This window comes from Artemia sp. Qi Xiang Cuo, chromosome 15, assembly GCF_049724085.1.
Source record: "Artemia sp. Qi Xiang Cuo chromosome 15, ASM4972408v1, whole genome shotgun sequence".
In the NCBI taxonomy this organism is placed as follows: Eukaryota; Metazoa; Arthropoda; class Branchiopoda; order Anostraca; family Artemiidae; genus Artemia; species Artemia sp. Qi Xiang Cuo.
The window spans coordinates 20677766-20705731 of record NC_142808.1 but is presented as its reverse complement, the minus strand read 5'-3'; the positions used below and the strand labels follow the sequence as shown (position 1 = coordinate 20705731).

Below are 27966 nucleotides of genomic sequence, written 5' to 3'. Positions count from 1 at the left end.
AATATTCTTATCTGCAGTTCTAGCTTTCTTCCCTAATACACCTTCAGTAACTTCACAAATTATTTTTCTAAAATTATTCCAACCATCTTCCACATTATCAAATTTTAAACTCTCAAGTTTAGTATTCAACTGTTCCTGGAAAGTTTCTCTCAAATTCTCATCCTGGAGTCTACCAACATCATAACTTCCCGGGAGGTAGTTACCCTTCCGATATTTCAGTTTTAAATTAACCCTTGACACTAATGGTGATCTTTACTTTTAACATCAATAACAGCACTCCTATATACCCTAGTATCTTATATTGATCCTGCCAGTCTTCGGTTTACTATAACATAATCAATAAGGTTTGCTGTCTTACCATCACGTGAATAGCATGTTAACTTATGTGCCATTTTATAACCAAACACCGTATTGGTTATAACTAGATTGTTATACCTACAAAATTGGAAAAGTCTGTATCCACTACTGTTTTCTTTTCCTACACCAAATTTACCAAGCTTGGATACCATCTATCCCTATTTCTATCAACCTGGGCGTTACAATCTCCCAGTAATAACATCATATTTCTACCTGGGACCTTGTCTATTTGCTCCTGTAACTGTAAGTAAAATTCATCTGAGTCCCTAGTATCTCCGTCAGTCGGTTCTACAAGGGCGTATACTACTATAACTGATACCCTGAACTTTCTAGTCATTAAATGAGCAATTAGTATTCTATTATTAATACCTTCCCAGCCTAAACAAGACTTAGCAGCTTCCTTATTCATCATGAGCCCTACTCCCTGTCTATGTTCCCCACCCTTCCTGCCTGAGTAAACAAATTCTATATCACCTAATTTCATGCTTCCTACCCCTTGGCTATGAGTTTCTGAAACTCCTGATAAATCCAGTTCGAATCATCTGAATTTGTCAGTCATAAAGTCAATAACATAGTCATTTTTTAATATCGTAACACTCAAAGTTCCAATTTTTATGTTCCTTAAATCATTGAAATTATTCTCATCTCAGGAAAAGCAATGATTCCGGATACCAGTGCAGGACGGGGATCACATATCTTCTCAAGTCTACACCGAAGTGCTTAAGCCAGCTTAGAACCGGACAGCAAGAAGTCCCTGGGACCTCCATGAATGGAGGTTTTGTGCAATCCTGGGCCCATCTTGGTCACAACATGGTTTTCAGCACTTGGCGATGCTCTTCTATCAACAAGAGTCGAAATCCTGTACAGACAACCTCAAGCTTATTACCTCCGACTCCTTATATATTCGTACATACAAATATTATGCTACTATGGGGAGGCAGCCCATAATAGATAAAGTTGCTAGAAAGAGATTTTTAATCCCTAAGACGCCCGACAAAACATACCAAGCCCAGAATAATTGTCCATTTGTCAGAATCCCGTGCGAATGCTGCGTCGTTTACTAGGCTATAATTTCCTCAAGGGGCGCCACTCCTCAAGTGGGAATAGAGTTGACCGCAAGATCCCCAGTCTTGCAGGTACCCCGAAAAGGTCGAGGCAGCCCTTTGCAGAGGCCATTGTCCATAGATCTGGATCTTACACCACAGTTGTCCTCCTATAGAGGATCCTCCCGCGATGGTGTTCTGCATCACCATGCAATTTAACCCATTACTGGGAGAAGGTTTGCAACTCATGGGACATGTGGACAAACCAGTGAGCCCTTTTGAGTGTATATTTGAGGGGCCTTCTTCCTCCTCCGCCTGTATTCATGACCCCGGGCGAGGGTGTCCCAGATTCTATTATGGACCCCCAGGGACAAGGTTCCCCCTTGGTCCGTGCCTCCTATGGAGGTACACAAACACGCAAACTACTTATAAAAATATATAACTCACTGAATATATAAGTTATATACAGAAATATAGAACTCATTGAAATATTTAACCTACTACTTATAAATATATATAACTCACTGAATATATAAGTTATTTACAGAAATATATAACTCACTGACATATTTAACCTACTTCTTATAAATATATATAACTCACTGAATATATAAGTTACATACAGAAATATAGAAGTCACTGACATATTTAACCTACTACTTATAAATATATATAACTCACTGAATATATAAGTTATATACAGAAATATATAACTCACTGACATATTTAACCTACTACTTATAAATATATATAACTCACTGAATATATAAGTTATATACAGAAATATATAACTCACTGACATATTTAACCTACTACTTATAAATATATATAACTCACTGAATATATAAGTTACATACAGAAATATAGAACTCACTGACATATTTAACCTACTACTTATGAATATATATAACTCACTGAATATATAAGTTACATACAGAAATATAGAACTCACTGACATATTTAACCTACTACTTATAAATATATATAACTCGCTGAATATATAAGTTATATACAGAAATATAGCCTCCTTCTTCAAGCCCTTCGAAGGATTTCCTATTTTCCTTAAATCTTTCGTACGACATCCTCCCACCCCATTAGGGAACAACCTACTTTTTGTTTGGCCCTTGACGAGTGGCCGACAAGGACCATCTTTTGCAATCCTTCATTCGCAGAATATGTCCTAGCCATCTCAACCTTTCTCTCATGGTAGCCATAGAAAGAGGGAATTGGCCACAACATTTAATATAATACAATAATAATCTTCATTTCATATATAAAACATAAATGGTAAAAAAAAAGAAATATAAAGTCAAAATCTGGACAGGACCGGGGTAAGTAATTATGTCATAAAATACAAGGGTAAAATTCTACTTAAACTATTCTTTTGTCTCTATTTTAATAAAGCCGTAAATAGTTTCTGACATGAAAAGCTTAATATCACATATTTGCACAAAGAGATTCAATCTTCTACCCAGTGCTTTATGATGTCGAAACATTTTTTTCATATGATGTACTTCTGAGTTACTTCTAATTGTGCGCGATAATGCTAGGGTAGATTTCTATTAGATTTGTTGTTTGCCTCCTGACATCAAAAGCTCAATATTACAGATATTTGCATAAAGGAACTCACCCCCTGGGATTTGTTTTAAAGACTCCCTTCTAAATGGATTGGGTAATAGTATTTTCTTTGATATCTTAACCCCTTTCTGGAAAATATTTTGGTACTGGTGCGTAATACGGACACTTTTATATAATGTGCAACGATTTCATATATAAAACATAAATGGTAAAAAAAAGTTACGAAAAACCCGTCAAACAAGCTATTCTCAAGAGACCGCTAACATAAATGACTGCAAAGCCGTGGTTTCTTAATGAGTTACAATGTTTAAACGATGGATTTTTGGTGTTTAAGGGGGAAAAACGATACCTAGGTTAGGTTAGGTTAAGTATTTAATATATGCTATGCTTTACCCCCCACCCTCCCCCTAATATGCAAATATATAGCCCAAATTTGTTTATAACTATTGTATATTCATCCTATTTTATGTTATTTCATTAGCATTAACCAAACTTGACTTTTTAGAAGTGTCTGTATTATGCGCCAGTACCAATATTTTCTTGTACGTAAAAAAAAAAAAAAAAAAAAAAAAAAAAAAAAAAAAAAATTCAAAATGCAACGGTTGTTTTCCACAATCCAGTAACAGATAAAACGCAGAATCGAAGTATCTTTAGTTTTATTTCCAACTGATTTATCTGTTTAGAGTTCGAACACTATTTATGCCTTTAAAAAATCAATGATCAGTCTATGAAGGTATTTGTTTTCATATTCAGTTTACTCCTTACTTCAGTTACATATTCAGTTTACTACAGTTTAAATATTCAGTTTATTTCTCACTGATTATCTACTTAGTGTTCGACCACGAATTAAATTCTTTTTCTCGGTGTAAATTTTTTAGCACTGGGCTATCTATTTTAAACTTTCTTTCAATGTAGGCTTAGAAAATAATATTGAAACATTCTTTCATACAACCTATTAATTGATAAATAGTCAGCCAAGCCCTCACGATTGACTTACAGTTTACCAAAATTCAAGAAAGATATATCATTGTAAAATGCACAGGTGAAAACTTTGAAAAATTGACAATTTTGATTTAAACAACATTGCCATCGAAGAAACAAACAGCTGCAATAATCAATAGGCACACTTAGTAAGCTTGTCATTTTTTTAGGGCTTTGGTCGGTTGATGAAAGTGATGATGTACATAATGGATGCCGAGTATTTTATCCACACAGAGATCCAATAAATTGTGTCTCCTTTGATAAATTTAATCATTCCAAGTTTTATACGACAAGGTAAGTTACTTCATTTTTTTTTAGAACTTATTGGTAGACACATTTATATTTTTATTTCTTTACAAGTGGTAAATTAATGAGAATAAGGCTTCGAACAGTATTTTCACTAAAGTTAGATTAAATCCCAACTGTTAGAGAACAAGTGTCTTAACAGTCTTTTAACGTCTTTCAGTGCTAATTTGTAGGTTTTGTTTTCCATATTCTCTGGTTCAAAATCTACAGCCCAAGTAGGATTTATAATTTGCATGTTTTTTGCTTTTTTTTTCCCCACAGAAGAAAATTTTGCATGTTGTTGTTTGGGGTTTGACGCGTTTGACCAATATTTCATATGCTTTCGTATCAGTCGCTTATTCTTTGCCTTCTGTAACTACTAGCTTGATTGGGTGTCACTTCAATCAATATTCACTGAACTTGATCATGTATCACTTATCTTGCTCTTGGTAGAAGATTATTCTCCTGCAGCAATTGCCTGCGTTGAAGAACGGAAATCAAATAATGCAACTAGTCACACCTCAATTAAAGATATATACAACACAATTATAATAAATAATACAATTTCGCTTTATAATCTGTCTCATCCATTCAGGTGTAAAAGTACAAAAAGATAAAATACGAATAACAGCAAAATAGTAAATAAGTAAATAAGTAAATAGTATATAAGTAAACAAGAAAAATAGTAAATAAGATAACTCTGAAATAAAATGTATTAGGGGGTGAGAAAAAAGACTAAAAATCTTATTGGGAATGAACAGTCTTTGCAAATCTACCTGATAGGTTTGTGCTAAGTCTTCTAGCCCAAGGAGGAGAGGAGGGATGTCCCAGAACAGAACACATTGTAAATGCCTTAAATGCCTTCTCTCAGCAATTCCCTAGTATGTTCCTATGTTTTTCATATTTTCTTGAAAATGATATGACCCATGTCTTCGTGCACTCCACATGCGTTACAATTGGGGGCTACAGCCCAAGTAGGACTTGTAATTTTTACATATTCTGCTTCTTTTTTTTTCCATAGAGGAAAAGTTTGAAGTCCGCCTTTTTTTGTACCTCATTTGTTTCCAACGGTTGTTATAAAAAAATCTACACCCAATTGAAAGTTGTTCTCAGATATTCTGCTGTAAGCAGAAATTCTAAACAGTAGATTGAGAGAGAGAGAGAGAGACAGAGAGAGAAGAAGCAGCTACGAATTCATGCAATATAATCGTAAAGGAAAATCATGATTGTAAAAAAAGAAACACTATTTGCCATCTAGCATCACTAGTCCGTACTGAATTGATAGGGACTGGTATTAACAGTAATAGCAAAGAAAACTTAAATAAGTAACGTGAAACGATGGCAAATAATGGTGTTTATTTAGTGCCAAATATCCCATAAAATTCTTCTAATCAAATTCTGTAATCCAAGCTCATGCTTATCAGCTTCTAAAACTGGTGATCTCGTTTTTGATCTTGCTTAAGGTTTCTTTTCCGTCTTAATTTTCTTGGTTCTATATATATATATATATATATATATATATATATATATATATATATATATATATATATATATATATATATATATATATATATATATATATATATATATATATATATATATATATATATATATATATATATATATATATATATATATATATATATATATATATATATATATATATATATATATATATATATATATATATATATATATATATATATATATATATATATAACAATATTGAATCCAGTGAAATAATTATCTTGTCCTTTTGTTGTAAGTTAGAGCACTAAACTTGTAAAGTCAACCGTTTTACAGGGAATATAAACTTCTAGTACAAAAGATATTTATCAAGGTTCATTTGTCATTAAGTTCTTTTTTTTAATTTCATCTTTTCAATTTGATATGACATTTCTTATATTTATTCATTTTATTTCTTAATTTATATGTTTTTTGACATTTATTTTTTTTTGCGTTTTTGACATTTATTTCTGTCATTTATTTATTTTTGATATTTATTTCAATAATATTTATTATGAAAATTTTTTAGTTGTATATTTTTACTTTTTATATTTATGTGTACTACAAGTATTTTTCATTACGAAAAGGGCAAAACGTCTTCAAATTCACAAAATAGTTCTTAGAACAACCACTGGATTGCTAGTGTTCTTTTTTTTATGATTGAAATATGTTCGCTCTCGAATCCTATTGCATAGAATATATAATTAGAAGCTTCAATAGCACTAACACTTTCGCACTGAACCCTTTTTTTAGGCCAAATTATTATAATATAAAAAGCTAAGATTGCGTTTGTGTTATATTTTATATTATGCGTTACATTTTATATTATGCGTTATTATGCGTAATACATTATATTATGCGTAACACATATATTTTATATATGCGTTATATTTTATATTATGCGTTTTTATATAATGTTATTATTTTATATTATGCGTTCGATAATTGGTGTAAACCAGTTGGTTTTCTTTCTTATTTGGCCTACCGCCCGTTTCCAGTAAAAAAAAAAATATTCATTACCCCCTGGAAATTAATTCCTATTAGCTTAGTAAAATACGGGAAGCTTTAACCAAAGGATATTTGAGTTCAGGGGCCCCATTTCCCATATATGTAATAAATTTCTCTTCCTTTAAGTTTCATCATGATTCTTTACTTTCATTTGAAAATGATAACAAATGATTTTTATGCTTAATTTTTATTCATTTTTCATTCAAAATGAATGTCTTTTGGGTTTTGAACTCTATTTTCCCTGGATTTTGACCGAACTTAACAGTAATAAAGAAAAATGTTTGTGTTTCTATGTTTACTAATAGTGACAAAGTGGGCGTAGTTTAACAAGTTAAAAAAAATCATGTAGTAGTAACATTCCTGAGGCATGCAACTTGTCTTGAGAGTCTGGATTAACAAGGTCCCATCGTTTGCACCAGTGATCTCCGAAGTGGATGCTCCTCCTTCTTTGATGGGCAATGGAGCGATTCAGCAGGGGGTTGTTGCTGGAGAAAATGTACCTGAGTATTATTAAATTTTTAGGAGGACGCCAGGTTTCCTATTCAATAAGATGAGAGAGAAAAAAGATTTTTATTAAAAGAAATAAAACACATTAACAACAAAACCTGAAGTTTATAAAATTTGTATGGGCAGACGTTATCCTTTACAAAACCCTACATACACAATTACTACCAGTCATCCTTACCTCCCCCCCCCCCCCAAAAAAAAAGACGAAATTGCAACAAGCCTATGGCTTTCTCCCGTATTGAATAAAATAAAAACGATAAATAATAATAAAATAAATACATAAAAATGAACGAAATAAATTACTTTTTAATAAATTTCACGACTTAACTAGATACCGAAGACACAAAATTAAAAACCATTCTTCTATTCTATCCCCTCGTCGCCCTCCTAAGAAAAAAAAATCGCAATCACTCGAGAGAAAATTCTCTTGCGCTCAGCAGGGATTAAAGTGCATATGTAAACAAACACTGTCCTTTTAGTTTACTGCGAAATTTATTTAGCTCATCAATTGTCGAAATAGCCTGAGGTAATGGTCCCCACACCCGAGGGCCAACATGTCTTATGGAAAAAACAGATCGCTTTGGTATAACCTGAGGTCACCGAACTAGTAGCGATGCTCTAGTCGAGTAATTATGGAAATTAACACCACTTGTAAACATTTCCCTAAAACACTCAGGTAATAACGCGCGTGTATATTCAAACATAAAAACAGCATTATAAAAACGGAATAGTCCAGCAATCAGTAATTTGTTTACTTGATTATATCTATTTATTACTTGCACATTAGGGGGGGGGTTAAACTTACCTCTCATTTACATCAGAAATAAAATTTACCCCCAACCCTCTAATGTGCAATTATATACCCTGAATTGGTCCATATTTGGGTGGGGGTAAAATACATTTCCGAAAAAAATGATTATTATATTTGGAAGAGCATAAAAAAAGGCATCGAGTGGTATGTTTACTTTATTCGTAAGTCAATAATATGAATAACCAAAAATTTACCATTCTAAGATGGTTCTTATATTAAGAAAAAAACTCTTGCCTTTTATACCACAGTTGCATTATGGATTAACCCCTACCGCCTTTGTTTTCTTCTTTTTTTTTTTTTTTTTTTTTTTTTTAGCTATGATGGCATGTTCAAACGAGCTGATTTGGAAAGCGGCCTTTTCGAAGTGATGTACAGTTTGTGTGGTAGTAAATCTCAGAGAAGTTGGACATCCTTTCACGCCCAAAAAGATGAACACATTTTCTACGTTGGAAGGGGGGATGGCCGAGTTGCTGTTGTTGATACAAGACAAAATCCTGATGGGAATACTGTTGTTGGAAAATGTTATGATATCTCTGTAAAAACGGTGGATATTCATCCGAAAATGGATCACGTGATTACAACAAGCAGTAGAACAGGGTAAGCTAATGGCTGAAACAATAATTGACATTTTACTCAATGTAAGAGGCACCGTATTTCATCTGTGATGACTGTTTTTGTTCAGGTGTATTAATTTGGAGGGGAACATGGGAGAGGAAATTTCCCATATTTGAAATAGCCTATACTTTTTATCATTTTTCATTGAAATATACTTTTTTATACTTTTACTTAAGAAGAAACTCAAAGAAACAACAAAATAGTCTCTAGATTTTGAAAGTGCATTTCTCCCTAGATTTATGTGAATTTACGCCCTTTTGTAGAACCATGCTATTTAGAGAATAGAGAATGGTAACCATAAGCATTAACCATACTCTTTACCATAATTACCAGAATAACAAGACGGTTTTCGATTGCTAAACCGAGTGTAAACACAATGGAAGAAAAAAATTGGAAAACCGATTCAAGGAAAAACGCTAGTAAATTAATAAATTTTAGGAGAATAGATAGATAGATAGATATTGGAAAAAAGACTATCACAAACCCTAGCGGGCCGAATTCGCATTTCTCAGTAAAAAAGAATATTATAACAAAATAATAAAATAACAACATATAGTTACGACTGTAACAAAACAGAAAATACGAAATACAAAAGTCATAATATAGGTCATAATTATAAAATATTTTATAGGTCATAATATAAAAAGATAAAAGAAATAACAAATAAAATAACTAACTTTTCAAAAATTAAAAAATAATATATACAAAACAATTTAAATTTTTGGCAAACTTACGGGTCAGGAATTTGGTTGATTTTATTTGTAAAATAGGGAATAAAAGTTATTTTTATAACGTAAGGTAGAAAAGCGTGTGGGAGAAAGGATGGGGATGGGTTGGGATACTATACGAGAGTGGCGATTTCTTATGGGTGAGTGGCAGCTAAGAAAGGGGTTTTCAGTACGAAAGTTTATTTATGATGACTTGCCGAAACGGAGGCACAAATTTTTTCTTCTAGACTCGAGGGTATCAAGTCTTGAAGTTTTAAGGAGGTATGAATATGGGATCTTGCCTTCCTTATAAATAATTCTCAGGGCTCTTTTTTGAATATTTTCGTTTTTTGTTGTTGCTTCAATTGAGAGGCTCGGATGCCAGACAGGACAAGCGTACTCGACCAAAGGACGTACAAAAGAAATATATACCTTTAGTAAGTGAGATGGGGGGTAACTAATTTTATTCAGAAGTTTCAAAAGAGAAAGTGACAAGTTCACTTGACAGAGGATGTTATTTACATGGGTGTCCTACTTAAAATCAGAAATTATTGTAACACCCAGGAATTCGAAGGAAGGACGTGAAATCTCAAGAGGAATAGTGTGAAGGGACAGAGTAGGGGACTTGAGGAAACTGAGAAATTCTATGGTTGATTTACAATGATTAGCGATCATATCAAGAGAAAAAGCCTAGCCTGCAATGTCTTAGAGGATACCCATTGGATTGCTATAAATATTTTTATAACGCGTCTCTACAACTGTTGGGTCATCGACAAATTTCCACCTGTCAGGGTAATTCATTGAAAGACTTTTGATGATGACGGAAAACAGGAGGGGGCCAAGAATAGTACCTTGGGGAATGCCATTGTGAATAGGAAGGTGGCTGGAATAGCAATCTTGATATTTGACTGCCTGTGATCTTTTTGAAAGAAATGAGGCAACAAGCTTGACTAAATATGTTTCGACCTGGAATTCTTCGATACGTTTTTCTATCAAGATATTATGGTTAACCAGGTCTGAAGTCTTTTGTAGGTCAATAGAAATTAAGTTTAGCAAGGTGTTTGGTCTCTCAAGTAGTCTGCCCATGGAGTCAACGAGGTGGATAAGGTAATGTGAGGTTGACTTAGATTTAAGATTTCCAAATTGCCTAGGATCAACGAGGGGATGGACTTGGTCCCTGAGCCAGTCAGCAAGAAAGCTTTCATATAATTTTGAAAAATTAGAAGTCAGAGAGATAGGACAAATGCCATCAAAGCCAGGCTTATCGTTTTTCTTTTTTATTGGAGTTATGAAACCTTGTTTCCAAAGGAAAGGGAATAGTCCAGATTGAGTGTATTGATTGAAAAGAATAGAAAGGAACTTTGACAGGTAATCTCTGAAGGCTTTAATAAGTGGAACAGGAATATCCAATGGGCAAGTGCTTGATTTTTGTAATTTTTCAATTTTTTTACCATGTCAAATGGGGGAATGTAGGGAAATTGATGGGGATTGCAACATTAGGAGTTACATAGAATAGGGGAGGAGGCTTTGGACAAATGAAGCAAGGAAGTCGTTCGGATTATTTTCTGTTGTCTTTGTAGGTTCATCTAAATTAAAGTTTAGTGGCTCCGGTCTCTTGCCGGCAAGTATTTTGATCTGGGAATACCAATTTTTGGGTTTATCCCGGCACAGGTCTTTAACTTTATTTTTATCGCAAGATCTGGAAAATTTTCTAATTTGTTTTTTAAGTATTTTCTTCAATTAATTGCTTCCTCTAGTTTACATGTTTTGAATAAGTTTAATTTTTTCTGTATTAACACTTTAATATCATAATTTATATTAGGTTTATCATTAGAACATTTTCGACTTTTTTCGGGAAAATGTCATTTTATGAAAAAAAGTAAAATGACATTTTAAACTTTTTCTCGCTTCTGGTCATTTTACGACTGATATGGAAGGTTCTGAAGCATTTTTTGGGGGGGGGGGGAGGAGGTTACACCCCCTAGGGAATTGTCAAGAGTATGCATATGTGACGCTGCCTAATGAAAAGCTAATTTTGCTAATTTGAGTGTAGCCCCGTTGCAATACTGCTGCAATGTTCTGTTGCAGGGTTGTTGTCAGCATACTACTTGCCTCTCTTTTACATCCCATTTTCTATTTTATCTTCTTTTCATTTCTCCTTTACTTTATTTCATTGCGCATCAAATTTTCATATCAAATCTGTTTTTCATCTCAAGCAACTAGGCTACTCATATGATTGTTTTTCAAGTGATTGAAAATGCCTATACCTCCCATTTTCTATTTTCATTTTCTTTTTTTTTGTCTTTTTTTCATTTCTCTGTTACTTTATTTCATTTCCATTTCTTGCACATCAAATTTTCGTATCAAATCTGTTTTCAGTTGAAGTCACTACTCAGGTGATTTCTAGAGCAGCAGTTTTCAAATCGCGATCCTTACCCCTTTTTAACTTGATTACAGAGCTGTTCCAATAGAGCTTCAAGGTCTCACTACCAGGCTCTTCTCTGTAGACCATTCGTTTCTATTTTAATTTATTTCAAATTGTAAATCTAGTGTGTCATATTTAAGACAATTCTGTTTTTAACGTAATTCTGGTTTATGGCCTTTTCATAACTTAGTAGCGCATAATCCCATGTCAATATATAGTCAAGCGTCAATAAACAATTGAAACATGCTCGCTGATAGGCTTTGAATGATCTTATTCATGGATTACTTGTTTATCAAATAACTTGTTTGCTTCAAGTCCATGTGTTTTGTTTTTTAGTTTTGCCCTTTTCCTAAATTAGTCACGCATGATCACGTTTCAACAAATATTCACGTGTCAATAAAAAATGGAAATGAAACAGCACGAGAAAGATAACAATCAATATTCGTTTCAACCTTTGTACTATTTCAATTTTATGCTTAGATTATTTTATATTATTTAGTTATAAATAAATAGTTAATTGAACTAAAAAGTGGGACTTGACACAAAAGATAGCATAGCTAAGGTGTAAGAAGTTTGTTTGCTGTCTAAAAGTCTGGAAAAATAGGAAAATAGGTTTTGGAAGTAAGACTAGGGTTCTATAGAGAATGAATAAATATTGACAGTACAAATGTTCTGAGCTCCTAATTAGATATTATTTAACATTTGTAATGTATTATTAACGTAAATGTCAACGTTATATGGATAAAAAAATCCAGGAATTATAATGTGCCTAAAGATGTTTTTCCGACGTCGTACTTGTGGCTTATTAACACAACCATATAATTTACTCTAAATTTTTAAAACAAAACCCTAGAATAAGAATTTAAAAGTTGAAACGGCATGCAAAACCTTGAAGAAAGTATAACAATAAACTTGTTAAATACCTAAAGCCGGACTGGCCTGCCGATGAAAAAACTCTGTCAATTTTCAAGTCGATTTGAAAAAAAAAACTGCACGTGACAAAGAAGTAAATCTTGTAAACGATTCGTCTATGGCCAGTAGGAAGACAAAAAAGAAGATAAAATAAGCAAATATTCTGCCTGTATCACCACGAAGAATCATCGGCGTCGAAGAAAGAATTTAAAAAAACAAAAAGTCGAAAATCTAAAAAAAAAATCATGCTAACATGATTAATGATTTGTGTCGGTTTTATTTATTTTATGTTAATCGTACGATTTACCGTCTTGATTTTTAGCGATTTAAGTTTTGTATTTTATTGTCAAAATCCAACGCAGGCTTGCATACGGGGGAAGGCTTGCTGCCTTTCTTTAGGGAATTTTTTAAAGTAATTTTCGAAAAAGAGAATTTCCAACTTGTTCCAGTTCCTATATAGTTTTTTGTCATTAATTCAATCCACCCTGATTTAAACCACAGTATTTTTTATCCTATTTAATAAACACTGTATCAAAACTGCTATTTTTCATACTTATTTTATTAGCTTTTCATATAGCTCACTTTTGGAATCTTAAAATCTAATTAGAATCTTGAAATCCAAAAGCGTTTTGTAGGGTAAATTATTATCATACTTTACTACTATTCTTGTAATTAACAATAGAAGAGCATAGACCAACAGCAGAGGTTGTTTTAGGGGGGGTCAGAGGTGAATTTGCCCCGGGCGTAGAAATCTTAGGGAACCCTGAAACCCTGTATGCTCAGCCAGAGTCAACCCAACTCTAAATGGATACCTTGAGGAATCTGGGGAAAAAACACAGGAAGCGTTGGATGATTTGCCCCCAACTATGCATTGCACTTCCGACCGAAGGCATTGAATCAGGAGATCGGTACCTGCGTACCGTAGACCATTGGTTAGCTTGCGAAAAAAGTGTTTTTATAATAGTTTTGAAATTTTGAAATAGTATTTTTATTACATTAAAGTAGAGGGCGCAGTTAATAAATAAAAATAATTGATAAATTATTAGTTAATTAATAAAATAAATTAAAACATAAATTCCTTTTAAATAATTAATTAAAAACCAAATTAAAATAAATTTTTAATCAATTAATAAACTAAGAATAATTTTGTTATTAAATAAAGGTTTTGTTAAAATTTGGCCCAAAAATTCTGTGGGACATAGGAGGGTAGGTTGTAATCAAGATTTCGCCTCGGGTGCTAGAGAGGACAGAACCGCCACTGGACCACAGACACATAAGCAGGGAGGTCTTAGGTTTTTGCTAGGGAATACTTATGGGTAATTTTTGAAAAAGAAATATTCCCCTTTCTACCCTCACCCCATAATGGTGGCTACCGTGACCTTCCTTGATCCCTTTTACATCTAGTGAAGCCGGTGATAGCCCTAATCAACATATATATATATATATATATATATATATATATATATATATATATATATATATATATATATATATATATATATATATATATATATATATATATATATATATATATATATATATATATATATATATATATATATATATATATATATATATATATATATATTTTTTTTTTTTTTTTTATTTTTTTTTTTTTTTTTTTATTTGTATATATATATATATATATATATATATATATATATATATATATATATATATATATATATATATATATATATATATATATATATATATATATATATATATATATATATATATATGACCTGTTAGGGGGAGGGTGTGTTGCGGTAACGACTATTATATTTAGACTTTTGAGTGGGAATTGGGCTATTTAGACTTTTGGATGGGGAGTTTTGAATGGAAAATATAATAATAATGCTCTTTTGTTATTATTGTGGTTCCTTCACAGGAGAAACCCTCATACAGGGTTGCCGAAAATCGAAAATACAGATTTCTTGGGGAAGGAAAATTAATTCCAAACACCCCTATGAAAAGTTCTTTTTCTTAAGTAACCCATAATTCAGAGTCAATTTTATTGCGCTGACTTTGACCACACTAGTAATTTTTAGCTTCAAACTGCTGCTGATTTCATGCGTGTTTTTGTTCCCTACCAATTTTGTGTTTAGAGTTTTCTGTTTGTATCTTACTGTATCCCAGATCCTATGCATTTGTTGTTATGTTTGTGACATTTCCGACGCTTGGCATCCATGTTGTTGTCATAGATGTGTTCCTTTCAGGGTTGTTGGCATTTTTGATGTAAGAAAATTTAGTGGGAATAAAGCTGCTAGCTTGTCAACATTTTCCCATAAGAAGGTGTGCCATTCTGCTTTCTTTTCGCCTTTAAGCGGAGATTTTGTTTTATCAAGCAGTGCTGATGATACTATTCAAATTCATGATGTGTCTAAACTGGAAAAACCAGCAAGTAAGTTCAAAATATTTATTCAGCTTTTCGAGGATTTTAACACATATACAAAAGACGAGAGATCTTGGAGAAACTCCTCTATTAAGCCGTAATTTGTCAATATAAGTTTATTGGGTCTAACGTTAACAGGCATTCAACGGAGAAGCAGTCAATGTTTGACCTTGAAAAAGAGTTATTTGTCCACTTAGACAGTAGCGCCTTTAGGATATACAAATTTAGATGGTTCTGCTACTTTTTTTCAGGAAAAGAATCTTTTCTTCTAAAACCGCGCCACCAAAATTAACTAATTTGTTCCCTATGAAAGCTGCAAGAACGGGAGATATTTGATATATGCTTTTTTATGCTTTTACTTGTTTGCTATGGGAATAAGTAGTTCGGTTGAGTAAAAATAGCTGGGGAAAGATAGCATTGGCCTCTAGTGTCGTATTGCTGTTCCTCCATTTTAAGGAAGATTTGGATTAATCAGGTAATGCAGAAGGGCCTATCCAGGAAAAGAGGTACCTGGATTGAATCCCCTTCTCCCCGAAATATTTCTCTGATTCGTAAACTGGTTGTTAAAAATGCTGATTGAAAAACTCCTTAAATACTGCAAGAACATTGTTTCTCTGACTCGTAAACTGATTTAAAATCACAGATACAATTTTAGAAGGTTAGGCTATGTCCAAAGGAGGTGACCACCACCGCCCTTCCCTGTAAAAAAAAATTTTTAGTCCCTGGCCTTCGTATAATTTATTATACTGGTCTCAGTTATGCATACCAGTTCGTTCTTCTTTTTTTCTGACCGTTACAAATATCCTGCGTTTAAACATTAATTCCTCGTTTATTTGTTTGAATAACCTCTATTTACAACTTTATTCACGTACACTTAGGTAGAAAGGGCAAAAGTTGCGATGGAAAATTAATCCAAATTTGGATAAAGAGACTATCAGAGGCAACGCTGTAGCGTTGCCTATAGTAAAGGCCATACGGCTCCAATGTTTTGTTATTATTATTTGTTTATTTATTTTTTTTCCCCAGAGGCACTTCATACGGAAGGGGTCGTCGTAGAAGCTTCAAAGGGGGCTCATTCGATTGGAAATCGAGAGTTCTAGTGCCCTTTTTAATAGTCGAAAATGATTGGAGGGCAACTAGCCCCCCCCCCACGCCCATCATTCCCCCAAACACATCCAATCAAAATTTTCAGATGCCGATTTTGTTCAGCTTAGTTGATTTACAGATAGAAAATAGATTTTTGAGGAGGATACTCCCCCACAACCCTCAGGGCAAGGGTTTTAAGTTATGCCCTGGGGGCATATAAGGTTTTTATAGAAGGTGTTGTCGTAAAAACTTTAAAACAGGCTCAATCGATTGGAAATTAAAGGGCTAGTGCCCTTTTTAATAGTCGAAAGTGCTTGGAGTGTAACTAGCCCCCCGCCCCACCCCCCACGCCCATCATTCCCCCAAACACACCCAATCAAAATTTTGAGATATCCATTTTGTTCAGCGTAGTTGATTTCCATATAGAAAATATATTTTTGAGGAGAACACTCCCCCATAACCCTCAGGACAAGGATTTTAAGTTATCCCCTGGGGGTATATAAGGTTCTTATAGAAGGCATTGTCGCAGAAGTTTAAAAACAGGATCATTCGATTGGAAATTCAAAGAGATCATGCCTTTTCAACAGCGAAAAGTGATTGGAGGATACATAGCCCCCCCCACTCCCATCATTCTCCCAAACACATCCAATAAAAATTTTGAGATAGCTATTTTGTTCAGCGTAGTTGATTTCCAGATAGAAAATATATTTTTGAGGAGGATACTCCCCCACAATCCTCAGGGCAAGGGTTTTAAGTTATGCCCTGGGGGCATATAAGGTTTTTATGGAAGGTGTTGTCGTAGAAACTTCAAATCAGGCTCATTCGATTGGAAATTAAAGGGCTAGTTCCCTTTTTAACAGTCGAAAATGATTGGAGGGCAACTCGTCCGCCCCACGCCCATCCTTCCCCCAAACACATCCAATCAAAATTTTGAGATAGCCATTATGTTCAGCATAGTTGATTTCCAGATAGAAAATATATTTTTGAGGAGGATACTCCCGCCACAACCCTCAGGGCAAGAGTTTTAAGTTATGCCCTGGAGGCAGTTTTTATAGAAGGCGCTGTCGTAGAAACTTCAAAACAGGCTCATTCAATTGGATATTAAAGAGCTAGTGCCCTTTTTAATAGTCGAAAGTGATTGAAGTGTAACTAGCCCCCTCCCCCCCCCCCCACGCCCATCATTTCCCCAAACACATCCAATCAAAATTTTCAGATAGCCGTTTTGTCTCAGCGTAGTTGATTTCCAGATAGAAAATATATTTTTGAGGAGGACAATCCCCCACAACCCTCAGGGCAAGGGTTTTAATTTATGCCCTGGGGGGCATATAAGGTTTTTATAGAAGGCGGTGTCGTAGAAAGTTTAAAAAAGGCTCATTCGATTGGAAATACTGAGGGCTAGTGCCCTTTGTAATAATCGAAAGTGATTTGAGGGAAACTAACCCCCCTCTCACGCCCACCTTTTCCCCTAAAACATCCAATCAAAATTTTAAGACAGCCATTTTATTAAACGTAGTTTTAAGTTCTGAAATTAGGTCTTTGAGGATTACAACTCCCCCAAAGCCCTCAGGGCAAGGGTTATAATTTAAGGATTCTCCGAATCCTTCATATTATTTCTTATGGAAGGGATGCTCTTACAAACTTTAGAGAGGGCTCATTTGATTGAAAATTAAAAGTTCTTGTTCACTTTTTAAGAATCAAAAGAGATTGAAGGGCAACTAGCCCCTCTCCCTCCTCCACGCCCTAAATTCATCAGATAAAACTTTTGAGATAGACATTTTGCTAAAATAGTTCAAAGTTCTGATAACAAAAACTCCGGTGTCGACACTGCCCACCTGGGCCCAGGGGTAGGCGGTGTAAGTAATGCCCTGGGGCATAACTTATTAAGGGGGGTTTATAACTTATGGGAAGGGGTTTTATATGGGAAAAACACATAGGAAATCTATTATAATTATCCAATTATAAGGTTAAAATACATACTCTGAGATAGATGCAAAATTGCTTTGGCGCACAAATTCCTATTAAGGTCAATTCCAAACAGTCGTGACCCCTTTGTGTCAGCAAGTGAAATGGTCTAAACCCTCTTATTGGAGCTATTTTTTCAATCCATTCATTGTTGTCAATCGCTGTCCACAAGTTATGCAAGCTGTTTATTGTTCATATATAAGGTTTTTATCAAGGAGGTAATGGTAAAGACTTTTAAAAAAGCCTCATTCGATTTAAATTGAAAGTTCTAGATCCGTTTTTTAAAGTCAATAATAATCGGACAGTAACCCCCCCCCCCCCTATGCCATAAAAACTTGAAACTTTTTGCAATAAAAACGAACAAAATTAATTAAAAAAAAACTTTCCGAAAAATAAGTTTTTCAAAGAAAGGTAAAGGCCATTTTTAAACTTAAGCTCAGGAGATACAAATACCTGTTAAAATTCAAGCTCAAAGCGACCAGAAATTACTATTAAAGAATAAATGAAATCCAAAACGAACAGAAATTAAATAAACAATCTCATCAAAATAAAAGCAATAAGTGATAATAAAGATTTATAGATAGACCCTAAGGCGAGTAATACTTCGAATGAAAATGAAAATATATCTTAAAACGGAAACAAATAATTTACTACTAAAGCATAAATCAAACTTAAACCGACCATAAATTAAATAACAATCAATGCGAACAAACACAGGATATATATTGCTGTAAATGAATAAATAAATCTTAAAACGAATGAAACTTAAATTGAAGATGCAAATCAAGTTTGAATCGAATAAAAATAACTACAAACAAGAGTTTGGGTATCGTCTCACTGCAGAAGCCTAAAACCTACTGCGTCATTAGCGCTTTACTGAAAACGAATTATATTACAAATGTTTTCTTTTGTACTTAATATTGAAAATAAATATTAAAATTACAGTAAAATTTTGAACTGATGAGCTTTTAGCAATTAATATCATTATGCATCATATATTCAGTTTAATTTATTATTTATTTTCAAGATTGGTCAAGACAAATATAGTTTCACTACAAGCAAAATTTGGATACTGACCCCTTCTTTAAGTTTAAAAACCTAAAGCCTTCTGCGTCATTGGTGCTTCACTGAAAACGAATTACTCGTATATTACAAATTTATTATTTTCCAGTTCTTACAGCATTGAAAATGAAAATAAAAATTACTGTGAAAAAAAAAATCTTGAACGGATGGGTCTTTCAACAATTAGTATAACTATATATATAATATTCAGTTTGATTTTGTTTATACTTTTCAAGACTGTTCAAGACTCATATAGTTTTGACATTTTTTTTAACTCTGCCATTTTTTGTAACTAATCGTGTTAGTTTGTTATGAAAACATTCTATGGCTTCTAGGCATTTCTATTTGAGCGGAAAACTGCACCTCAAACTTTGTGGAACATGCATTTTCTTGCATGAAACATCAAAATATAATAAAATGTCAAGTTTCGGAGTGTTCTACCACTCGCAAGCAAGTGCCATTGGTATTTTGAAACTGCATGGTCACTTTGGGGGTGGAGGGTAGGCTAATTCTCGTAGCAGCCCCATTCCGTCGTGGTATGGTTCACATTTTAAACACCTGGCGTCCGGACTATGATATAATCTACCAAGCATACAACTACCCCAAATCAGTATCAATAAATAAATGAAACCCAAAACAAACAAAAATTAAAATAAATATTAGAGTCAAACTCGAAGCGAGGATAAATTAATGTGAGTAGGGTTCAAAACCCCTATGCTTTCTAAAAGCCAGAATATAATTTGTACTTTACTGAAAACAAATTCAAATGAGTTTACTGAAAAAAAATGTGCATTGTCAATTTAATATACATATGCTGATATTTATTCCCTAAAATCTTAATTAATTTTTGATTTCTTAAAGTTACAAAAGTGAAAATATTTCAAAGAACTGTTTTCAGTAAAGCGCCAATGACGCAGCAGGTTTTAGACTTCTGCAGTGAGACGATACCCAAACTCTTGTTTGTAGTTATTTTTATTCGATTCATACTTGATTTGCATATTCAATTTGTTTCACTCGTTTTAAGATTTATTTATTCATTTACATTAATATATATTGTATGTTTGTTCGCATTGATTGTTATTTAATTTCTGTTCGTTTTAAGTTTCATTTATACTTTAATAGCAAAATATTTGTTTTCGTTTTAAGCTTGATTTTCATATTCAATCTAAACATTACTTGCTTTAAGATCTATTTATTCATTTATATTATTACTTGTTGTATTTTTTTTTGCTATGATTGTTTATTTAATTTATGTCCGTGTTTGGTTTCATGTATTCTATAGTAGTAATTTTCTGGTCATTTTGAGTTTGAATTTTAACACTTATTTGTATCTCCTGAGCTTAAGTTTAAAATGACCTTTACTTTTCTTTGAAAAACTTATTTTTCGGAAAGTTTTTTTTTTAATTAATTGTCTAAAATAACTGTTTTATTGCTTCTCCTCCCTAGCTCAAGGTAAGATGAAACTTTATTTTGTAAGATTTCGAAATTCAAAAAATTCTCTCCATTAGAAATTATTATTCCCTCTTCGACACATCCACACTCCTCTTCAATAAGTTAATTCAATTAACCTCAACAGTAGGATTCATCCCATCCTCCCTGGATATACAACCACCTCACCTATTGAAACTAACAAAAAATATCAGTTTATTCAATAAAAAAAAAAAAAAAAAAAAAAAAAAAAAAAAAAAAAAAAATCGAGAAAACAAGCAGTGAAAAGCAAAGAGAAACAAGCAGAGACGATCCCAGTGCAATTATAATGCAGTCAAAAAATAAAACTAGATACATCATTCGTATTCTTACATCTAGACAAATAATCTTCAAAACCCCCTTTTTTTTCATTGACAAAGAACAGACATATTTGAATTTATTGCATGATTTAATATTAATTAATACCACCTTGTTATATCAGTGGTGTCAATCCATGAAAAGAGTGGGGGGGGGCAAAATTTATTTTTTTCAAAATCTAGATGGAACAATTCTGTTGTTTCTTTCAGTTTTTTTCATAGAGTAAAATATTCTACTCAACGAAAATATAAGTAGCCTGTAAAAAGATTAGTTGAAAAAACAGAATCGAAAAAGTAATTGATAAAGATTGTTACCGAAACTGTTGGAAAATAAATTGTTGTGCTTCTAAGACTCCTCTATATGGTTATTGACCACTTGAAATGGCAGGGAAGAGAGTATAGAAAAATTGGAACTAAAAAAACCATGCCTTTACTTCAAAGAACTAACATAAACTTATCGTTAATATAATTTACCGTAAAATCGTATACAATTCGGGCACAAGTGAGTCGCAATGCAGGAGAATAGAGCCAAATTCGGTAAACAGATAATAAGCCGCGAATTATATGGTAATTCTGCGGAAATTTTGGAAACATCAATAATAAGAAGGTCTGCCATCCCTCTAAAATTCTAAATTAAAATGATGTTAAAATTTATTAGAAATAATATTTTTGGTTAAAATTTATTAATTTTGGTCATTAAAATTATGAGAAATAAGTACTAGTCAATTAAATGAATTTATTTATTATTAGATATCTTATTATTACCTTATTGTTGCATTATTATTAAAATTATTTTCATTCTATCATCTTTATTCAAATTTGAATAAAATGCAGATATACAATCTTATGAAATCTGGGTATAATATACAAAATATTATAAAAATAAAAATCCCATCATTAAAAATAATAAGATTTTATAATAATAAGTTGCTTATAAAATAGCTAATATAACCATTTTCACGCTTTAACATAGTTTATGGCTTCACCGTGGGGACACCAACTTTCAGAAATCACGACATCAGGTAGTGGTTCCCAACTGTGCCGAAAGTGCGCCAAGCGTGGCAAAACTGTGCCACGAGTGGTTGAACAGTTTAATGCATGGTGGAACTGTGCTACGCATGGTGGAGCTTTTCCACGCATGGCAAAACTGTTCTGTACGCGTAAAGTTCTGAGATGTACACCAAGTAGTACAAAGTGGGGCCTTGAGCTGCACATTATTTATCTCTCCTTGCCCCCTTCCCCCCCCCCCCAAAAAAAAAAAACAACAACAAAAAAACCGCTAACCTCCAAAAGAAATCTAAAAGTAAGAAAGCTGGTCGACGATAGTCAAGCAAACTTGTGTGCTTGTCATAATTTTCCTTGGAATATTGGGTTTACAAAACTCTTGAGGCCTCAGACTATCTTGGAAACTTCTTCGCTTGGGTATGAGAAGTACGGCAGATTTTTACGATCCGATTTTACTCGACCAAGAGTGGTTTCCATTGACTGCCAATGACGCTTTGACTAAAGGCATAAAATAACACTTTCTCTTTCAATAGCTTTACTTCATCGACATTTGCCTCTGATTAATTGAAACTGTTGTTATGCAATCACTTTCATCTAGTGAAAGGTAATCTCAAGCTACTTTTGGTTTAAATTTGATGTAGATGGTACAGTTTCTAATATCCACCATACAAGCGCATGCCGAGCCCTTGAGCCCTTGAGCTGCACAATAAGATGTAATATGATTTTTATTCAAGCTATTATAAACCAGCATGGTCCTATTTATGTATAAACGTTTTAAGTTTTTTTTTCGTCAAATTTAAAGCTGAAAAGAACTATCCCACAAAAAGATTTAAAATCTTTGTCTTGACCCGTGTAGACCTATGAATATATTATATACGCCTTTTGGTTTCAGATTAAATAAAAGAAAAAGTTTTTTTTTTTACTGAAAGTAAGGAGCGACATTAAAACTTAAAACGAAGAGAAATTATTCCGTATATGTAAGGGACTTTCCCCTCCTCAACGACTCGCTCTTTACTAAATTTTGTTATTGTTAAAAAAATAGAATTGTGAGAAAGAGTCAAACTTTAGCGTAAAGAGCGAGGTGTTGAGGAGAGGACAGCCCTTTCATATACTGAATAATTTCTGTTCCTTTTAAGTTTTGATGTCGCTCCTTACTTTCAGTTAAAAAACATGTTTTTTTTTCTGAACGTTATTGAATTAATACAGGTTCTGATTTTGGCTCACCGTACATGAATAGCCTAGTTAGAATCAAATGCGCAATATGAACGTTGTTTCTTATTGGATAAATGATCTTCTCGGAAGTTGTTAAACTTTATTTACACCGCTCTTATTAGTAAAAAAAATATATAACTTAAGGATTAATTCACGTGACAAACTTCTATTCTCGTTTTTTTCTATTACCTATATTAGGGGTTTCGCCCCCTAGTCAGTACCTCGCTCTTTACGCTAAAGTCCGAATTTTTTCAATTCTTTAAGAATGACCCCTTAATCACAAAGGTCGTTTATTAGAATAAATAACTTTTATGAAAGTACTAAAAAAAAACTTTAGTGTTAAGAGCGAGGTATTGACTAGGAGGTGAACCCAATCATGTACATAATAGTTTCTGTCCGTTTTAAGTTTTAATGTTGAAAAGTTTTCAGTTGAAAACTTGTTTTTTTATGTAATTTCTGATCTGTTTTTTTTAAATAATGCTAGGAAATCCGGCGCCCCCTTCATAGCAATGCCCCTTCCCCCATGGAAAGATCCTCCCACGTACCACCGACCCCCCCCCCCCACTACCTGAAAAAATCCCTCCTGAAAACGTCTGTATGCTTCCCAATAACCAATACAATATGTAAACATTGGGCAAAGTTTAGGACTTGCAGCCCTTCCCCCGGGGAATGTGGGGAATCATCCTCAAAGACATAGTTTTTATATTTTTCGACCATGCTGAACAAAATGGTTATCTCAAAATTTTTATCGGGTGACTTCGGGAACAAAACGAGCGTGGGAGGGGGCCTAGTTGCCCTCCATTTTTTGGTCACTTAAAAAGGACACTAGAACTTTTAACTTCCGTTCTAATGAGCCCTCCCGCGATATTCTAGGACCACTGGGTCGATGCGATCATCCCTGGAAACAACAACTATTATTGCATGTTTGTTTCTAGGCCTTTGGAAACACGTAATTGAATTTGATTAGCTTACTGATTATTCCTATCAGAATGAAGCTTAATAATCCTATATAGGGTAAGCATTAAAGAATTAAAGAGTTCCTTGATGTTTTCTTTTGTTGTTTGCAGAAATATTTGACAAATAAGCTTTCCAGTTGAAATTTTTATTTTAAATTTAAAGTTCTCCATAAAACTGTCGTTGTCGTTTCTTGAAGGCTAAAAAAAAATTTATTACCTCAAACCTGTTGTTGAATTTACAATTTATCTAGGCATGTTCTTTAAGTAAGTACTGTCTTGAAACTAAAAAAAGACGTGCAAAGATATCGCAATAATTTAATTTTTACATGAAAGTCTGCACCTTAATCTACTTTTCTACATAATTTCCGTGAATATTGAGGCACTTGTCATAACATGGCACCAGTTTTTAAATACCCTCCTCATAAAATTCTGCCGCCTGACTTGTTAACCACTGTATCGCAACTAACAAATAAACTTTCAAATGGGGATAAATCCATTTATTTAGACAGTGAAAAAACAGGTACAAAAGTCCAGATATTTGTCGAAAAAAGTATCACAACTGTTTTGACTTCGTTATCGTCTTGAAGACGCTGACCACCCAGGTGTTTCTTCAAGTGCAGGGACAAATGCTAGTCGCTGGGCGCCAGATCAGGGCTGTATGGAGGATGATCTAGACTTTCTCATTTAAAGGATTTAATGAGATCTTTGGTCCGATTAGCCACATGTGGACGGGCATTGTCATGCAGCAAAACGATACCCTTACTCGACTTGCTACGTCTTTTGTTCTGAATTGCACGACGCAATGTCTCACAATAAGACGCTGCATTGGTTGTCTCATTACGAGGCAGAAACTCCACTAGCAATACTCCTTTTTTGTCCCAAAAAACTGTGCACATGATTTTCCGGGCAGAAATTGTTTGCTTAAGCTTCACCATTTTTGGGTGATGATGAATGTCGCCATTCCATGGATTGTTGTTTTGATTCTGGTGTGACGTAGGCCACCCATTTTTCGTCACCAGTAATAATTTGTTCTAAAAAATCTTCACCTTCATTGTGGTACCGCTCAAGGAAAGTCAATGCACTGCCTAAACGTTGGGTTTTGTACAAATCTGTCAACATTTTTGGAACCCAACGTGAACACGATTCCGGTAATTCAAGTTCTCAGTCACAATGCGATACAAAACACTACGAGAATATTGAGGAAACTGGTCGCACATTGATGAAATTGTAAAGCGTCTGTTTTTTCTCACCTTTTCTTCCATTTTCTGCACCAAATCTTCATTAAAGACCGAAGGACGCCCACTCTGTTCTTTATCATGCAGATTTGTGCGGCCATCTTTAAATGCTCTCACCTATTTCCTTACCATTCCATCACTCATAATGTTTTGTCCGTAAACTTCACAGAGCTCACGATGAATATCAATCAGTTTTAAGCCTTTAGCACTAAGAAATCGTATAACAGCCCGTACTTCACAATCGGCGGGAGTCACGATTGTCGGAGGCATCTTAAACATTCAGAAAACAACGTATACAATGACGAATAAGACTGTAATGGTGTCAGTGTGTAGACAAGACATGTAGGTAACCAGCGCGCATGCGCAGAACGCCGACCGTAGCGCTGCGGCGGCGGAATCGCAAAACAGTACTTACTTAAAAAACATGCCTTTCCAATTGAATGAGCCCTTTTCGAAGTTTCTACGACAACTTCTTCGATACGAAGTGCCGTGGTCTAAAGGAAAAAAAGAATAATAAATAATACATTGTGCCAACATCGTTGTTATAACCCAGGACATAACTTGTCACTAACATGAAATGATTAAGAAGAAACCATATTTTTGTTCTTACTGTTTTGTCAAAGTTACTGTTTTAGTCTTCTCGAGGTTTTAAAACCAAGGCTATTTTCAAAAATCGATTTGAAAGGGGGAGAGGGAACCTTTGGGGCTCTGGAATTTTGATCAATTCTGTATACATGAACCTTTCATTATTGAATCAAGAGAAAAAGTATTATCCACCGACCCTGAAAAACCCTATCACGTTGGGACCTCTTTCATGCACTGTGAACAATAAATAAGTAAACAATAATAAATAAATCAAAGATTCGAAACTATTATATAATTGAGTATTGGCTATCGCAAGCATCATTTAACTGACCATATTTAAATGAACCTATTTACTTTCTGAATATAAAACTGAATGGTGGAATACTGATATATAAATATAACCACACCAATTGTGAAGAGGGGCTATTGGTCCAGGATTGCCATTATTTGCTTCTTGTTCCGCTGCTATGTTGTTACTTGGCTGATAGTCTGACAAATAATTTGCTGCTTTTGAGGGTCTAAAAATTACCTTCTCGTTAGGACCAAAGGCTCATTTTTTGGAACTGTTTTGATCGTGTAATTCGCAAATTCACATGCTCATGAAAGCAGTGGTGTTTTCCGAAGTTGGGATCCTCCACATTATTCTAGCTGTTAAAATTGATAAATAATTGTCCTAAAATTAATTTTTGCCATTACAGAGAATTTCCACGACCCCCGTCGCCCGCTTTTCTCTTAAGAAATATACCGTAACTCCATAGAAAGTTTCCCGAAGGAGTTAACATTCAAACTCGCGACTCCTTCCCCCCTGAATCTCGAGATTATTATAGTCTTTCCAATTGTTTATAACATGTTCAATACAACTTGCCTACTTAGGAAGGGTTAATTTATTAGATAAATAAGCTCTCATATTTTAAAATTATTTTATTAACTTATCATTGAAAGGAAATATGATCTTCATTGTTACTTACTTCAAAATCATATTAACAAAGAAAAGGTAATTTGTTTTGCTTTCAAATCTTTCAAAATTCACCTGGAGTTCCTTAGCCAAATGACATTGATCTACATTCAGCTGATTAGATTGTAGCTGTTAGCTACAGCTACTGGAATTCAGGATTTGCAACTTTGGTTAATTTACTTTATTCCTTGTATATATTTTAGGTGTTCTATCATTGAAACATAATAATTTTACTGGGAGGTGGATTACTCCTTTCCGTCCTATCTGGCATCCTCAACGAGAAGACGTCTTTGTTTCTGGATCAATGCGAGGGTTTACCGGCAATCGCGTGGTAAGTCTCAACACCTGCTCTTCTTTGATCTATGTTTTTATATACATATATAATCTTATGCTTCCTTTTGTCATTTTTCTTTTTTATTTGTGTTTCGCTTTACCTACTTTTCTTAATCTTCTCTTTATCTTCTACGTTTCTTTATCCTTTTATATCTTCTCTTCTTTGATCTGTGTTTCTTTACAGTGTTTTTCTGATTATCTAATATTTCCCTTTACCCCTTTCCTTCTTTATCATTTATCTTCTATTTTACCTACTTTTCTCTATATCGATTTGTTTATTATTTGGTTTCCTTTTCGATTTATTCCGGCTCGTCTTTCTTCTTGCTAAATGTATATCCCCCCTTCTCTTATTTGATCTGTGTTCTTTACAGTTGTATTTTATGATCTTATGCTTTTCTTCGTCCTTTATCTTCTGTATTATCTACATTCTTTGTCACCTACTTTTCTTCATCTCGACCTGTTTCTTATTTTGCTTCCTTTTCGATTTATTCCGGTTCCTCTTTCTTCTTGCTAAATGTCTATCCCTCCTCTGAGGTTTTCTTGTCTGAAAAAAACAAAAACAATCTGGATAGGTCACGAGTTTGGGAAACCTCGCATAGAATGTCATGCACTGTATAAAAAATGTTGTATACAGACAGTATTTCATTATTATAAATGGGAT

General features: G+C 33.6%; 1 protein-coding gene across 2 annotated transcripts in view; it reads left to right on the top strand.

Moving 5' to 3' along the window:
* LOC148943436 (WD repeat-containing protein 76-like) overlaps positions 1-27966 on the top strand; it is a 94142-nt gene that overhangs the window by 60437 nt on the left and 5739 nt on the right. For both annotated transcript variants that reach the window (XM_089101386.1, XM_089101387.1), the window contains exons 7-10: positions 4130-4253; positions 8392-8673; positions 14955-15139; positions 27176-27303. In XM_089101386.1, the coding sequence (XP_088957512.1) occupies positions 4130-4253; positions 8392-8673; positions 14955-15139; positions 27176-27303 (719 nt within the window). The remainder of the gene's footprint in view (positions 1-4129; positions 4254-8391; positions 8674-14954; positions 15140-27175; positions 27304-27966) is intronic.